Source organism: Polypterus senegalus, unplaced genomic scaffold, assembly GCF_016835505.1.
Source record: "Polypterus senegalus isolate Bchr_013 unplaced genomic scaffold, ASM1683550v1 scaffold_1323, whole genome shotgun sequence".
Classification (NCBI taxonomy): Eukaryota; Metazoa; Chordata; class Cladistia; order Polypteriformes; family Polypteridae; genus Polypterus; species Polypterus senegalus.
The window spans coordinates 7,246-25,000 of NW_024381562.1; the positions used below are offsets into that span (position 1 = coordinate 7,246).

At 39.0% G+C, this 17,755-nt stretch overlaps 1 protein-coding gene across 1 annotated transcript; it reads right to left on the reverse strand.

Moving 5' to 3' along the window:
• Window positions 1-4,061: 4,061 nt before the first annotated feature.
• LOC120520650 (CREB-binding protein-like) lies at window positions 4,062-17,166 on the reverse strand (the record flags this gene model as incomplete). Its single annotated transcript, XM_039742863.1, has 5 exons — window positions 4,062-6,652; window positions 11,930-12,211; window positions 12,458-12,619; window positions 15,212-15,379; window positions 17,001-17,166. Coding segments are annotated over 5 exons (2,665 nt in total), but the record flags the coding sequence as incomplete, so codon positions are not given.
• Between the last annotated feature and the right edge of the window lie 589 nt (window positions 17,167-17,755).

Genomic DNA, 17,755 nt, shown 5'->3' on the forward strand with positions numbered 1-17,755 from the left:
GTTTTAATTAAGTCGAACCAAAGCAAACATTGAAGGCTATTAAATGTGATCTCAAGAAAAGATGAACGTTAATTCTAATACTAATAACAGGAGCGATTATAATGATACAGTGCAAAATAATACTAATTGAAAGAGCCGGGAATCCATGAGTGAGGCGTCTTATTTTGTTTAACTCTTGCTGTCGTATACTGCATTCTGCGTGTCGGCGTTAGTTATATATATATTTATATTTTTTAGGCATCAGACACTAGAAGTTGCTGACGAACCCTTCTCTTCGTTGTCAGTCTGTAGCAGCGAATAAATAAAAGCAGTAAGAGTTATAACAGACGTCATTGAAGTGGATCATGAGTTTGTGTAATGTTAATGAAAATGGCCAGGAGGGGTCACTACAGAGGCGAGTGTCAAATACTTCGATACGAATTCCGACACAATTGCTTCAAACGTTTTGATGCTTGGTGAGGCTTCACTCCGCCCATCACTACTTTTTGGAGCTCTTCCAGGTTTTCTACGTACTGCGTTGACAGTCAGTTCACGTGATTACGTGGGATGCGTGACGATGTCACACGAAACTCCGCCCCCCACGGCCATGGAGCTCAACTCCATTACAGTATATGGAGAAAAATAGCTTCCAGTTATGACCATTACGCGTAGAATTTCGAAGTGAAAGCTGCCCAGCTTTTGTAAGTAAGCTGTAAGGAATGCGCCTGCCAAATTTCAGCCTTCTACCTACACGGGAACTTGGAGAATTAGTGATGAGTCAGTGAGTGAGTGAGGGCTTTGCCTTTTATCAGTATAGATGTTCTGTGGTCATACGTAATTTCTGGTTCAAAAGCGAAAATAGATTTTTCAGGATTTGGAGGGGATTGGATGGGTGGGTGTTGTGTGTTCAAGTTTTGCATTGCTGTTTACTATCAACGTCTCCATAGTGACACAAATGCCTAAGTGGAAGCAAATTCAGGACAGATACGTCCGTACAAAGTGGAACATGTCTGAGAAAAGAATTTGGTATTTGAACATCTCAAAGAAACAGCATCAACGGGATCAATGTGCGGACTTCGATGTCTGATAAATGGTTTGAGGCAGCAAGGCAAATCATCAAACTTAAAACTCTGACGTGCTGCTGCTTTACTTCATTCATTTCTCCCTCAGGCAAAACAAGAGTTGTATACTCCCATCGTGATGGCACAACACGTTTTAAAGGTCTCACTTATCAGCTTCTGTGTTGCTGTCCTTTTTATGACGTTTGCAACAGCAACAGAATGCACAGAAATATTATCTTAAAATCCTTTCTTCCCTCAACTCACAATACAGTGAAACCAGCCATTGTTTACTCACTGTGACGATGTCTCGCACTGCCACCTGGTGGAATTCTCCAGATTTACATAAAACGCACACCCTGTGTACAGACAGTACGCTGCCGCAGCTCCCTCAGGCACACAATGCATAGCATCAGGTACATCCGCGGCCGTCTTTAAAGGCGACTCAGTGTGCCTCGTGTGCTGTTACTACTCCTTGCGTGTCTAACACTTGCACTTCCTCTTTCAATGGCGTCCCCAAAGCCAAACTCACCAATCAGATGGCTTGGAGGGACTGGATACACAGAGACCTTAGTGTTTTATTATATAGTAGATTACTTCTGGAAAACCAAAGACAGGACTCTTGACCATATAATCAAAGTGGATCTTCAGTTGAAAAAGGCAATCTCAAAATATTCAAGATTTTAATTTAAAAAACACCTTTACAAAAATTTACCTTAAAACTTATGTAGTGTGTGGATTTTGTTTTGCAGTCCATTGATTTATAAACGTCTAATAAATAACGCTAAACATACACCATTTCTGAAAATTTCCTATCATGATGCCTCAATCGATATATGAACTGTTATCTCTCACTAAGTCATTGGACTCCTGCTTACTGAACACACATTGAAGCTTTCAGAACGCGAGTCCTACTTACTCTGAAGAGGCCGCAAGGGCAGAATCCTAGAAGGCAACTGAGAAAAGCAGATCTGATTAAACAGGGAATTTTACACCCAAGGCTGAAGGGGAAATGCATTTATGATGGAAATCAGAAAGTCCACCCTGACACAAAACAAATGGAGTGTTCTGGACGAGACACGGGGTCAAACTCAACTAATGGGCTAATCAGACAAGCTTCATGAACTGAACTGTCTTACCCATCTTGTTAGCTTAGCCCAAGGCGTAGGAGGCACAGTCGTCATACAAGTTGTCCTTCACATCTGCGCTGGGGAATAAAATAATATGCAGGAGAGAAATGAACCGAGTTCAAGGACAGCAGAGCTGCAGCTGTTTTCTGAAACACGGCTTTGTTAGCGTTCTTGTGATGTTTTAAACACGGCTTTGTTAGCGTTCACGTGCTGCTGTTTCCCTCCGATATGTGCTACTGTCTAGCATTATGATAACTGGGTATCAGAATGTCGTTTCAGCTGTTGACAACTTTCAGAGAGGACTTTCCTCATCATGTTACCTGGATATTGAGGATGAACCTGGCCTATTAATGTTTAGGCGTCTGGTTAAGAATGACCAGAACGTTTTGATAATTAGTTTAAACTCTGTAGTGTTCCAAGGCCAGAGTTTTAGGAATGCTGCTGTGAGGTAGTGTTAGTTTCTAAGAGAGAAGCAGAGGCGTTAACCACTAAGTAAATTTATAATGGCACAAGGACTCTTCTTATAACCTCCATTTCTAAGTTACACAAGTGTGCCTCTCGATAGCATCTTGACTCTAATGGCAAAGGCATGCAAGCTCTGAAGGTACTTTTAAAAGACCCAAAATCATTAAAAAAAATAAATAAATAAAGGCAAAGTTGTCTTGAAGACAGGACGAGCACATCATGCGTAGATTAGCTTTAAGATCAGTAAAAGAGCTGGGAAGAGTGGAAAAAGGAAAAAGGAGGAGGAAAGTTAAAAGGAGAATCCTCAGTTACTGCTGACACTTCAAGCAGCACAATGGTGTTCACAAGCTACTTTGGTGTCCTTTACGGCTCTATTTATTTAAATAATGCTTACAAAATGTGCAACTTTCTTTCCTGCCTGTTCTGGTGCTCCAAAACTAATTGCTTGAAATTACAAGTGTAAAAGAAAGGGGGAACACTGAACTGCAACAGCAGTCAATCCTGACAGTAAGTAGGGTTACAGATGGGATTTGGGGCATTCTGTTACGGTCTACAAAATAAAGAGTATATAAAAAGTGTCACCTCCAACACCTTACAAGAGCAAAAAACATCTTGGGGACTTGTGCTGAGAGCAAGTAGACACCTCACCTGGACAAACAGAACCTACAAACTCTGAGACGTCTACTCAGGACTTGATAACCTCTGCACCGCCATGCCACCCCACATTTGCCACATGTCAGTCGAAAGTCTGAATTCCCTCCAAGTTCACGTTTACCCAGAAGTTACCCAGTCATTAACAGCAGAGCAACACAAAGCTAATAAAAAGAGCAATTTAACAACAAAGGTTTGTTTCTTCATTGCATTTACTTGCATAAAAGTTTTTTTTAAACGTCTGATATGCATATCAAAGCAATTAAACACAAACTGGAAATAAATGGATAACAAAACCATGAGACACCATGGTTGAAAATAGGCATGTAAAGCTGTTTGAACACGTGCAAATGAATTCATAATTCCAATGACCAAATGGAAGAGAAACTTAAAACATTCACCAAAGCAATCAAATGGCTGCCTGCGGTATGCATAGAGCTTACAGCTGGAAACCGGACAGCTGAAAACAGTCCCGAGCAAACCGCTCACTAGACAGCCAAACCCAACAGTTTTCAAACACTTGCACTACACCATATAAATAATATAAAGGAGCGGCCATTCACGGACACAACACCCCCCCACACATGCTGTTTCAAGACTTGAGTGACGAGTCCAGCTCATCACCTTCTGCGAGTCACAAGAGAGAAGACGCTCATTTGGGGACCAGCATGCTGAGCCAGTCAGTTGTATGAAGTTTTATTTGGGTTGATGTCTTCCAATACTTGCTTCCTTTTGTTTGTACTCTACCGATACATCGACCCAAGCTTTTTTAATAGGATTACTGCAAGATGAAGATATTGTATTTGTGAATGCCACATGATGTGTGCCTTAAACAGGACAACAGATGCGTGGTCAGAGACAACTCACAAAGAGAAGCAAAGCAACCATCTTTTCGCCTGCTTGTATGTCTTGTTGTCAGCCGTGTTTTGGATCACCAGTCTGTGCTCCCATCTTTAAAACTGGAACATCTAATACACTTTGTGCAGATTTGCCAAACGGAACAGAAGAGCTCAAGCATCACTCCCTACAAGGGTGCCATCACAGAACCCCCGGCGTATAAATGGATACCAGAAATGCATCAGCAACAGGAAAAGGCAAACAACTGCCTGAGAAAATTCCCCAGACACAAAAGTATTCAATGACCGTTCCTTTCATTTAACAAAAAAATTACATTTGCAAAATAAAAAATATATTTGCATTTAAAACGATGACTTGGAAAAAAAGGAAACAAAGACCCCAAATAACCGAAAAAATTGATAGGATTCAAACTATGCCTTATGATATAATTGTAAGTTTATAGTTCCCCTACTTCTTTTTGTTTTTAAACTGGCCACATCACATATCCCTCAGTGCCCAGGAAAACTGCAGCTCTGCATTTTGGGAAATATTAAATGTGCCAACTTTGAAACATTTGAATAGGAAATCTCAGTAGAAAATATTTAGAAGCCTAATAAATGCATCCGTTTTTATGGTCCTTTACTGCTACAAGTCCTCCACAAGCTTCTCAAGCTTTTCCTCCGTGCTGGCGTCTTCCAGCAGTCCCAGATCACCGGACAGGACCCCCCTGTTGGGTGTGTGAAGCTGTGGAAGCATGGCACTCTGCTCTCTTGATCCAAGGTGCCCTTGTTCCAAAGGGTGTAGAGATGACGTCTGGGGAGACGACTGAAGTGAAATTCTTGGTGATGGGCTGGAATGTGGAAGAGGTTGAGACGAGGGTCGAGGAGATGACACCATTCCTGGGGAACACACCTGTTTGCCGAGGGCTGCTATTGGCTGCATACTCTGAGGTTGTCCTGCCAGTGAGTGCTGTTGGGGATTTGTGATAGTAGACATTAGGCGCTGCTGTAAGGCTTGCTGGAGACTAGTTGATCCATCTTGACCAACTGGCCCAATGGAGGAAGAGGAGTGCTGTCCACCACTTTGCATGGTGAGTCGCTGCTGCATTGCTTGTGAGTACGTGGTAGGGGCTTGTGGGAAGTGACCAGGCCCCTGGGTCATGGAACCTTGTTGCTGCATCAGTTGTCTTCGCTTCATTTCTCGATACTGTGGGCTACTCATAGGATTGTGCCCAGTGGTCACAAGTGATGACGGGGCCCCAACACCCCCTGTTCCTGGAGAAACAGCAGGGGATGTGCTAGTTCTTTGCTGAGGATGAATACCTTGTGCAGGTGTTGGTGTCTGGGCTTGGCTGGCTTGGTACTTTGCTGTCCTCTGCTTAATGAAAGCTGCCATGAGTTGAGGATTAGATTTAAGGATATTGAGAACCTGCTGCTGTTGCTGAGGTGAGCTAGGAGATTTGAGAGTACGCAGCAAGTCCTGCAGAGCTGTGTGGGTGATGCTGCCCACTGCAAACCTCGGAGGTGGTTGCTGCTGTGGAGGTAACTGGGATTGAACAGCCCCTGACATCTTGGCCTGTGGCTGCATAACACTTTGGGAGATGGAAGGCTGAGAAACTGGAATCTGCGGACGTGTTGTCACAGTCTGTGTAGGGTGTGGCTGTGGTGCAGTGGGACGGGGCCACTGACTTGTGGGTGGTGCAATAGGAATGGTGGCAGAGCCATGTGCTGAAGCCAGCATTGTTGTGGGCTGCACTGGTCCCGTAATCCCTGAATGACCAGAAGGAAGTCCATTGATATTACTCCCACAGAACATTTGTTTCTGCTTCTGGGCCTCGAGTTCAATCTGCTTGGCCGCTTCCACAGCTGTGGCAGGAGGTGGAGGAAGTGATGGAGGGATCTGCTGGAGAGTGGAGGGTGCCATGTGCACTGGTTTCCCTTGGGTGACAACATTAGGAGGCTGACTGCAGGGCGTTGGAGGAAGGCTAGCATGAGCAGCAGGCTGCAGATGGTTTGGAGGGAGACTGGGCTGGGGTTGAGGTGTTCGAGTGCTTGGAGAAGGAAGGTTAACAGTTCCTCCTCGGCCCTGCATAGTAGCCATTCTGCGGCGTATCATCTGCGCCTGCTGCAGCCGGTGTTGGAGCTGCTGCTGACGTAACTTATGTTTAATGTTTAAGCAGAAGGGAACTGGACACTTATTCTCTTGGCAATGCTTAGCATGGTAACAGCATAAGGCAATAAGCTGTTTGCAGACTGGACAGCCTCCATTAGTCTTACGCTTGCAGCCTTTTGTATGCTGCACAACCCGTTTCATCTTCTGGCAGGCTGGAAGTGAACAATTGGCATTGCGGCACTGACAAGCATGCACCAGTGACTGAATACAGCGTTGAATACTCAGGCGACGGCTCTCTTGCGGGCTCTTGGAGGCCTCACCTCCTTGACCATTGCTCTCGTCGTCGAGTCCAAGGCCCCATTTAACCATCTTGTGTTCATGCCCTTTAGTGTTATAGCAGCTGACACATAGATCATAATCCTATAAAAAAAAAATGCATATAAAAAAGCTTAGTGATCAGGATTGTTAAGCCTTACATCAGCACACATTTCCTAGTTTTCAAACAACAGCAAGGAAATTAAGAGCACTTGTGTCTTTTCCCCTAGAGAATCATTCTTCTCCATCAATCCTCTCCCTGACACACTATCACGGAGAACTCTCCGGTAATGAAATATTAAGCAAGATAACTCCTCACTGCGTCTGCTTGCTCATCTTTAGCCATGTCAGAAGTTTTTCTTTTTAGTAATTCAGGTATGCATCTAAGGATAGTTGTTGCTGTTTGTTTTAATATTTACTGAACTTTTCCCTTAGGGACAGATGAAGTGCAGTCCATCTATGTTCGTGGTTTAGTCTATAAAATGTATTATTCCCATTAAAACATTTGCCTTTCTTTCTCTGTCATTGCATATTTGGGAAAATCAATTGTGGAGTGGGGTCTTAGGATTGGAAGCACAATGCAAGGTTCAGAAAAGCTAAAAGAAACTTTTTAAATGTAAGTAAACAGTAATAGGAGTTTAACAGCTTGGTCTGAACTTTGGATCAGCATACCAAACAGCTGCACAGAGTGATGAACTGCTAGCCGAGTGCATTTGTTATTGGAAGTTGTACCCATTTCTTGCCATTGTAGAGACGCAAGAGTGTTACTTCCGTAACCAAAGGTCAATTTGAAGATTTAAGTTTTAGCTATCTGCACCATAGTGTTTTAAGGTGTTACATTGTCTAAACAATCATGTGCATCTACTGTGAACAATACAAGAAGTGACTTAAGTCCATTATGTCTATTTAGTACTTTCTTGTTTCAGTGGTTAGGATGTTGCAAGGTAAATGTTCACAGGAAGACACATTCCATTATAATTTTTAACTGTAGTTCTGGGTATGTTTTGTGCATTATTTAGTATGCTTGAAATTGTTTGTATAGCAAGTCTCATGTCAGATCTTGTACTTTACTTATTTTCTGCATAAACTTTTTTGGTTTTTAAGAAGTCTGTTTTGAGCGTTTATTTTGGATACACTGTTGTCATAGTTCCAAATAATTCATGGGTGGGTTTTAATAGGACTAGTGGTAATGAGTGAAGGAATAAAACTGTGACTGGATACTGTAAGTTTAGCCACATAGAAATGTTACCATTACACTTTGCTGTCTTGTCTTTCTCATCAGCAGAAGTTGAGAGGAAAAAGACAAAAACCTGTACATGCTTTTTCAATGGTGAAGAAGGCTAATGATTGACAGAAGTACCTTTAAACGTGGGATCTCTGGTTGCACATTTAGTTTCTGGCATCTGTGCAGTAATTTGCATAAATCGCTGCCAAGAACATTGAATGGAGCAAAAAGAATTGCAGCCCACAGAAACAGATGGACAACTTTCTTTTGGCCACCTAAAAAATCTGCAGCAAATATACAACCTGTTGAGAAAGGTGAAGATACCACCCGCAGCAAAAATTCCTGAAATTCTGCATTACTGGTTACATTTAGTGGATCCCTGGTGAGCTTCTATAAGACTAATTATGGTGCAGTGCTGAATACTGAACATTCCACATTTAAAATTCAGTTTCATTCACTTAAGCTGATTTCTACAAATCTTTCATCTTATAAGACTTGGAAAACTATAATATTGGGGGGAACTTTGGAAGAGGTGGAGGTTTGTGCAATCACTGTATTAATGATTATTCACACGGAGGAGACTATTTTATGTTATGATTTGGGAGGTCATTGCTGGTATTAATCTTGGTGTCTTTTTGAAACACATTCATTTGTTTTTTATTTTGTAATAATAATATTTTGTGATGGCTTTTTCTTATATTCTTTGCCTTACATTTACGAAGACAAGGTGGTAGCAATTGACTCACATATCTTCCGTTACAATGTAAACCTAGCCCAGCTGCAACTTTTTATATACTATGTCCATTAGCATTATGCAAATAGGCATACAGATTTCTTTCCCACCTTGGTGGTTTAAATGTTGTTTCCAGTAGTATTTTGCATTTTTCATTTAGAATTATCTCCCATCTAGCTACTTGGTAAAATGTACACCATAAGTATCCACAAGTAATGTACAGTTAGGTCCATAAATATTTGGACAGAGACAACTTTTTCTAATTTTGGTTCTGTATATTACCACAATGAATTTTAAATGAAACAACTCAGATGCAGTTGAAGTGCAGACTTTCAGCTTTAATTCAGTGGGTTGAACAAAACGATTGCATAAAAATGTGAGGCAACTAAAGCATTTTTTAACACAATCCCTTCATTTCAGGGGCTCAAAAGTAATTGGACAAATTAAATAACTGGAAATAAAATGTTCATTTCTAATACTTGGTTGAAAACCCTTTGCTGGCAATGCCAGCCTGAAGTCTTGAACTCCTGGACATCACCAGATGCTGCGTTTCCTCCTTTTTAACGCTCTGCCAGGCCTTTACTGCAGCGGCTTTCAGTTGTTGTTTGTTTGTGGGCCTTTCTGTCTGAAGTTTAGTCTTCAACAAGTGAAATGCCTGCTCAGTTGGGTTAAGATCAGGTGACTGACTTGGCCATTCAAGAATTTTCCACTTCTTTGCTTTAATAAACTCCTGGGTTGCTTTGGCTGTATGTTTTGGGTCATTGTCCATCTGTATCATGAAACGCCACCCAATCAATTTGACTGCATTTAGCTGGATTTGAGCAGACAGTATGTCTCTGAACACCTCAGAATTCATTCGGCTGCTTCTGTCCTGTGTCACATCATCAATAAACACTAGTGTCCCAGTGCCACTGGCAGCCATGCACGCCCAAGCCATCACACTGCCTGACTCCACCATGTTTTACAGATCATGTGCTATGCTTTGGATAATGAGCTGTTCCACGCCTTCTCCATACGTTTTTCTTGCCATCATTCTGGTAGAGGTTGATCTTGGTTTCATCTGTCCAAAGAATGTTTTTCCAGAACTGTGCTGGCTTTTTTAGATGTTCTTTAGCAAAGTCCAATCTAGCCTTTCTATTCTTGAGGCTTATGAGTGGCTTGCACCTTGCAGTGCACCCTCTGTATTTACTGTCATGCAGTCTTCTCTTTATGGTAGACTTGGATATCGATACGCCGACCCCCTGGAGAGTGTTGTTCACTTGGTTGGCTGTTGTGAAGGGGTTTCTCTTCACCATGGAAATGATTCTGTGATCATCCACCACTGTTGTCTTCCGTGGACGTCTAGGTCTTTTTGCGTTGCTGAATTCACTGTTTGTTTTCTTTCTCAGGATGTACCAAACTGTAGATTTTGTCACTCATAATATTGTAGCAATTTCTCGCATGGGTTTTTTCTGTTTCTGCAGCTTAAGGATGGCTTCTTTCACCTGCATGGAGAGCTCCTTTGACCGCATGTTGTCTGTTCACAGCAAAATCTTCCACATGCAAGCACCACACCTCAAATCAACTCCAGGCCTTTTATCTGCTTAATTGATAATGAATGACATAACGACGGACTTGCCCACACCTACCCATGAAATAGCCTTTGAGTCAATTGTCCAATTACTTTTGAGCCCCTGAAATGAAGGGATTGTGTTAAAAAAATGCTTTAGTTGCCTCATATTTTTATGCAATCGTTTTGTTCAACCCACTGAATTAAAGGTGAAAGTCTGCACTTCAACTGCATCTGAGTTGTTTCATTTAAAATTCATTGTGGTAATATACAGAATAAAAATTAGAAAAAAGTTGTCTCTGTCCAAATATTTAGGACCTAACTGTATGTGAACTGATCTCACTGCTGGCTCCCTCCCTTTGAATTGGGGATTTCTAGTTGCAGGCTTACATCTGTACTAATTATTACACATGGTTCTGATATTTGAAATCAGTGCTCTTTCTGTCAATAGAAGGTATCTCTTCTATTGCATTATATTATATATATTGATAGCTGGGAAATGCATAGCAGAAGCAATATCATATTGTCACCCTGCCACTTTCACTTTAGCTGTTTGGTTGATCAAGTTCAATGTATACATGTGTGAACCAGGCATGTAAATGCTCATGCATGGCCAATGCCCATACACATATGAATGGGAGTAAATACAAGTGACACTGTTTTTATCTGGGCAGCAAATATGAGGAGTCCGCTACTTTCCTGTTTGAGCAGAACATGACTTGTATTTTATGGTTAGAATATAAACCCAGTTTCTTTTTCAAGCACAATATTTGAAGAGCATGCCTTTGTGCTCATGTTTTCTCAGCCCTGGTTCTGTGAGAAAGAGGAGATCAACCTCATTTAGGGACACTTCTCTGTGTTGCAGATTCGGTTTATTATTCTTTGAAAGAAGTCGGTGGTGGTCAAGAGAGAAGAGCTTGCTACATTTGTAGCAATATTTTACATATCCATGTGATGGCTGATACACTGTGAAAATTTGGAAGAGGGTGTTTACTATTGCTGCTAAGAAAACTTTTCACTTCTGTGTGCTGTGCAAGGGATGTTGGCTTGCCTGTTCAATTAGTACTAAAAGGAGAATCTGCAACAATGTCTGAAATTAACTTCAGACTGATCATATGTTATGTCTTCATTTTAACATTTTCTGTGAACACCATTCTTAGTTAAGGCCAAAATGAGGAAGGACAACAATGTTTTGTCTTTCAAATCTCCTGCTAGCTGTAAGCAAGCAAATATTTTAAAATTAACAAAAACATCTGCAAATGATTAAAACACTGTCTAAATTCTTTTGCTATATTATTCATACACTGAAAAGTATAAGGTAGCTCCAGTTGATCACTATCATAATTGGCTTCTCTCTTGAGAGAATCCAGAGTAGAGCTACCAGAATGAACAATTACAAGTAAGAATCTACACCTAGATTTTAGGGTCAAGAAAAAAGGGTTCCCTACTGGAGTGTTATCAATTCAGAATGCCTTTATTTCAGGGATACTGTTGTCGTATAGTTTGGTATCATTTTGTCTAAGTATGTTGTCACAGAAAAAAAGAAACATCTTTAGCATTCCCTTGTCTATCATGTTCATATTTTCAAAGGTGGTGTTACAACTGTGGATGTACAATTATTTACGATCATATAAACATACACTCCAACAATTTATTAGTAAAAGTAACCACTAAATAATCCCTCGTTGTTTTGATTCTCAAAATACTGACACCAAATAAACAAAAATAAACTGCCACAATTGGGGTACTAGCAGGTAGCATAGCTACTGGGGCAACACCATGAATGTCATCCAAGGAAGAGGAAGGCAGTGTATCTAGAACAATTTTGTCATTTGCTGTGTCTCTGTATCACTGAGAATGAATGTACTAACTCACCTCACAAACAGTACAGTGCCACCGGGTCTCCACATGGTGCTTGCACTCATTACAGGTGTAAACAAAGCGATCCTGCCCTTGATTATGCAGCTCTACCAGCATACACATTGTGGACCATTTGGAGCGACGTAGTGAGGAAAATTCCCAATGCTTGTCACGAGCCAGTGTTAGAAAGGCATCACGACCATCCATTAAGTCGCAAGCAAGAAGAGGATCTGGATCAATTATCTGAGGCAGCGTGTTGATAACTGGGCCTGAATGAAGGTGGATGACAAAAAACACCTGCCAATCAAAAATAAAGACCAGCCATTTAACTTAGAGAGTATTTCTCAATAAGACCTAGGAAAAACAGAAAACTGAACAGTAGCAAACACATATTTTAAAAATACACTGTTACGTATTGTCTATTCAAATTAATCTTAGCTTAAAAGTTTTATTGTTCAATTTGGTAAAGTTCACTTCCTAAAATATGACACATGCTGATCACATTTTGACTAAACAAGAACTTTCAGGCTTTTACTTCCTTACCTCCTTGTGCTTTTCCATTGTTGCATATATCTTCTGAGACAGATCATTAGACATGTTTGGCATCCCAGACTTCTTTTTGTTGGCACGACTAATGCTACTTTTATTCTTATTAGTCTTCTTGTTGTTCTTCTTCTTGGCATTTTTAGCATCTCCAGTAATTCCCTTGAACAATATTAATTAAAGAGCGAGCTAGTCAAATATGTATTGTGGAAAACCAGAATCATCATTTTTACTTCACCTAAAAACAGACTGACTGCATTGACAGTTCCAAACTAAAGGCTGTTTCAAAGTCTGTGTCAACTTTGATTTTATATTATGATAGAATTACGTAACAAAAAGATTAAATTTTTTTGACTTTTACAATTTCTCATTCCATGACGTCACCCACATATTAATGAAAACAGTTTGGTAGATTTTGTTGCTAAAAGGTGTGTGGGTGTTGGCACATTTATTACTGTAGATGTCACACACTATTAGCTGTTAAGAGACTTTAATAATCCATTTGCAATATGAAGTACTAAAGAGTATAAAAAAAGAACCAAACTACAAGATCTCAGAATACTATAATCAATGAAGATGAGCATTGGAGCCGTTTCCAGGACACACACCTTGGAATAATGTGCTCTCCAATATGTTTAGATGTCCAATTAACCATTGTTCTTAAAATACAAACTGAATTTTACACACTTGTACTTTAATGATTCTGGGAGTTCTTCCTGTTTTAACATGTTGGTGATTTTGATCCAGGTAAATCACTTCTGTCAGTAAATATAAGAGTGTAGCGTGAAAAAAAGAGCAAAGCAGATTTAGACTTTATTAATCTGGGGCAGCAAATGTCACAGGAACCTCCATCAATCAGTTTAAAAAGTGACAAGGAGTTAATATTATTATGTTGTATATCTAAATGCAGTGTTTATCTACAGCAGCTTACAAGATTGGGACATGTTGCAAATATAAAAGATATTTTTACTTTACTAATCCCTGAGCGGATTGCTTTGGAATTCAAAGATGACACATTGATTTATCACTACTCTGAATCCCCATGACCATGAACTAATTTACTTTCATAAAAAATCATGCGTTTCCTTTGAGGCACTGTCATCTTTTTAATAAACATGTGTTTTACTTTTGACTAAACACAGATGTCACCCAGGACAGCCCTTAATCAGCTATTAGAATTGATACTAGTACTTAAACCACAAAACACTTGTTTGTGTGTGCGTTGAGTCTATTGTGGCCTGTGCTTTTTGGTTATAGAAAGGAACAAGAGAGGAGAAGTGGAGTGTAAAATGGGTATATTTTTAAATAAATAATGTATTATATAATCTATAATAAGAAGAATATTATTATACTATATTATTATATTTATATAATATATTTATAGAAGAGGTCAGGTATTTCATCAAATGTGAAGAATATACCTGAGACACACTCTAAATTAGCCTTCAGACTAATGTGTGGCACAAAATCAGTCTTTCTTAAGAGGTTACATTAAGAAAACCTCAAGTCTGAAAGTTGAACTTTTGTTAACTTTGGACCAGTGATTATTACAAATGCTACAATAACCAAAACAACGTAAAAATGAATTTGTGTAAAACTTCAATATTATATAAACAATGATCACATTTCAAGTGCTAAAAGACTTTTTAAAGAATTGCAACAGGGACTGTGCACAGATCAATAACAATCAAATCAAGTAATGAAAATAACTGAAATAAAACAACATTTACATTCTTTTACAGTTATTTGACAGGTGTTTACGTAAGTCAAAGACTGGCAGAGTTATTGTGAATGACAGGTCATGCCTCTGCAATAAATGTGATCTTACTTATTTTTTGGTTTCATAAACAGGCCGGCATAGACACACTAGCATTTATGATGTTTGTCTCCTGGCAGTGCCGATACACACTATGAAAGTACAACTTTCTCTGTGCATTTGACTTGCAATATGCTGTTAATTCTATTCCTTTCCCACTTATGTTATACTTAACTTGTTTGGAGTTTACAAAAAAAACAAACACCAAGTATATCTAGTTTGTTCACCTCCTTTCCTCTAACCTAGTCAAACACCATTTACTTTTTAACAACTTATTTTTATTGCACTTGTATATACCCCACCCAGAAATAACTTCTGATTCCATCTTGAGCAGGGAATCTGAATTATGGTCACAACATGCTTACAGTTACTCAGAGAAAGTATCTCACTAATGATCTACTTGACAGGGTACCCTGCTTGCATATCATTCCTAACTATGAGGATACTGTTACATCATTGGTTAAAATGTATCCAAATTAAAATAAAACCCAGTGATTATTTTCATGAATCTAAAGTGGCCAATACCCCAGAAATCTTGCATGTTGCGTTCTGGGTGTTCATCCACAACTTTCAAGGTAATCGCAAAATTAGACACATTAATAAATCAAAATAGTAGAATACCTGTTGCCAGACTTAAACAAAAAGTATGTTCCATTTGTCCCATTTACTATAATAATATCAAAACTTATAAACTGAAACATCACTTTACAACGGAATTATAAATGAACATAACAAAGGTGTGATAGTATGGCACATGAAGTGACTCAAGGCTTTAACGCACTGTAGTCTACAAAATACATTTTAATTTTACATTGTCTATGAAGGTGCGACAAGATCCAGGTGCTGGCTAGGAGCATAAGTCACTTGTGTCAAAATATGCTAGCAACTTTTAATTTAATTAAGTGCCCACTCAATATGCCCAATCTGAAAACACTTACTTCGTGTGTCTCACAGGCACCTGTGTTTTCCTCTTTTTTACGTTCCTCTTCTTCTTGTTCGAGTTCTTTAATGCTTTCTTCTATCATATTGGGCCAGAAATCCCCTTCAAAGTAAGGCAAGTCCTTTGCACTTGTCAACCGATCCTCAGTTGCTTGTTTGAATATATCCTGTAAGAAGATTAGCAAACATATTTAAAACTTACCAGTGTTTTCTGCCCTAAGGCAGAATAAATTAAATCATTATATAAATGTGTTTTAACAGCTCAGTCCAAATGAGTAAAATAACCATGCCTCTGTCAACTGAGTAAAAATAAAACTGGTGTCCGACTCTAAATTGGTGTTGAAATCTAGCCAGTTTGTGGTTTACATACCTGAATCTGCAACTGGGCAGTGAATTCCCTAATGGCAGAACAAAGTCAGTAAAGACAGGAAAAAAAAACCTCTTTAAGCATGCAGCCTAAATTTCAGATGGTACTATTTTTTTTATCTTCCAGGACTATACAATTGCATTAACAAGACTGTACTACAGCCAAAGGACTGACCAACAATGAGGGATTTTCATTTAAATATAAGTTAGTGGTTCTGAAATACATTTTTAGCTTGAATATCACACAGAAATCAGTGTGAATTTTTAAATCATGGGAAAGATCATATTTTGGTTACATTTCAGCCTGATATTGCAAACCCATTATGAACTTCAGAGTCATTTGGATACAGATGGTCACTGACTTGAAAAGAACAAATGCCACTTTAAGTCATACTTGCTTCAGGTTTGAGGCAAACATGGGACAAGTATGTGGATGTTTTTTATATCTGTATGTAAATGCATTGCAAGCAAACCCCACAAAACAAAAAAAAATAAAAAAATTTAAAAACCTGAAACATCTACTGCTTTGAAAATCCCTGGATCTGACTTGGCATTAAATGAAGACATCAACAACAAATGCTGCTATAATAAAGCCTGTTATACTGAAATTTTGGGCACAAGCTCTTCTCACCTCTGCATACTGCAAGATGGTATTCTAACTTTTCTGGTCAATTCCTAAGTAGTACATACCATGGACAGCTAACAACATGCCAACTGTCCAAACAAAGAGAAATGATTTATGTCTACATTACATAACTTCTATACATTTGTAGTTTTTTTTTCTACACTCATTTTATTTGGAAGGTTATTCATTGTAAGATGCATCATTTTCCAGCTGTCCGTGACAGCAAATCAATTATGAATAAGAATTCTAATGTTTTGTTAATATATGGAAAATAAATTATCACAAATTCATGAGGAATTTTGTTCACTACCACATTCTTTAAATATGTCAGGTAAACACCGGCAGGAAAAAAAAACATTACTCTATATTGATCTACCATATTTACAGTACATAGGCTGCATAATTCCCAGTGAAAGGGTTTTTTTTTGTTTTTTTTACAGAAAATGTGATTAAAATGTCTGCTCATATGATCTGAACCTGATACATGAAATATCAGCTTCAAGTACTAATTATGATGTGCCTGAACTCACTGCATTTATGAGGATATTGCTGAGCTCAGTTCCATTTTAAATGCTCTCACTTCATTCTTAAAATCCTCAAACAGCTGATTCCTAACATTTCAGAGTACAGTGAAAACTGGCTTCTGATTTGAATCCTTCTGACTGAACTATTGCTGTCTATTTCTTGCATACACCTTAGAGATTTGTCATAAATTTAATCAACAGATTAATCATACTTGTAAATTATATAATTAATATTCATATTAGTCCTACTTAAAATGGAAATTATGTACCAACCTTGTAGTCATGAATTATTCGTTCTGCAAAAGCTTTATCCAGCATTTTTTTGTACCATTCCTGCAGTCGCTTAGGCTTTGGTATTTTTTGGTCTAATGGATGACAATGGAAAATGTAATCATCTCCTTCACTTGGAGGGCATGCCCAGATATGACCTGTTACATACCTGAAAATGAAGAATGGGATTAAAACTCTTCTTGACATGATTGGTGGCAACACACACTTAAATACAGTCCCTGACAAAAGTCTTGTCGCTTCTCTATTTTGTAGAAACTCCTGCTATTAACCTGACTTTTAATTAATCAACTGGTGTTAGAAATAGCTCATATGAAAAGCTAAAGCCCTCCCAAATGATGTTTAATGCACTGAAATAAATTAGTTTCACTGAAAAAAGATTAATCATTTAATCAAGACAGAAAGGTCAAATTTGGGCAAGACAAAAGTTTTGTCGCCTATACAGAAAATGAACAACTTTACTGCAAATCCAAAAATATGTCAGCAAATTAAGTAGTGGTGCTGTGAGATCCAAATTTAATATCTTGTATGACTTCCATGAGCTTGAAGGACAGCATCCATGCGGTTTGGCAAGGATTCATACAATTTATTGATGAAGTCATCAGGAATAGAAAAGAAAACAGTCTTGCATGCCTCCCAGAGTTCATCAATATTCTTTGGTTTCGTCTTCCATGCTTCCTCTTTCATCCTACCCCACATATGCTCAATGATGTTCATGTCTTGTGACTGGGCTGGCCAAT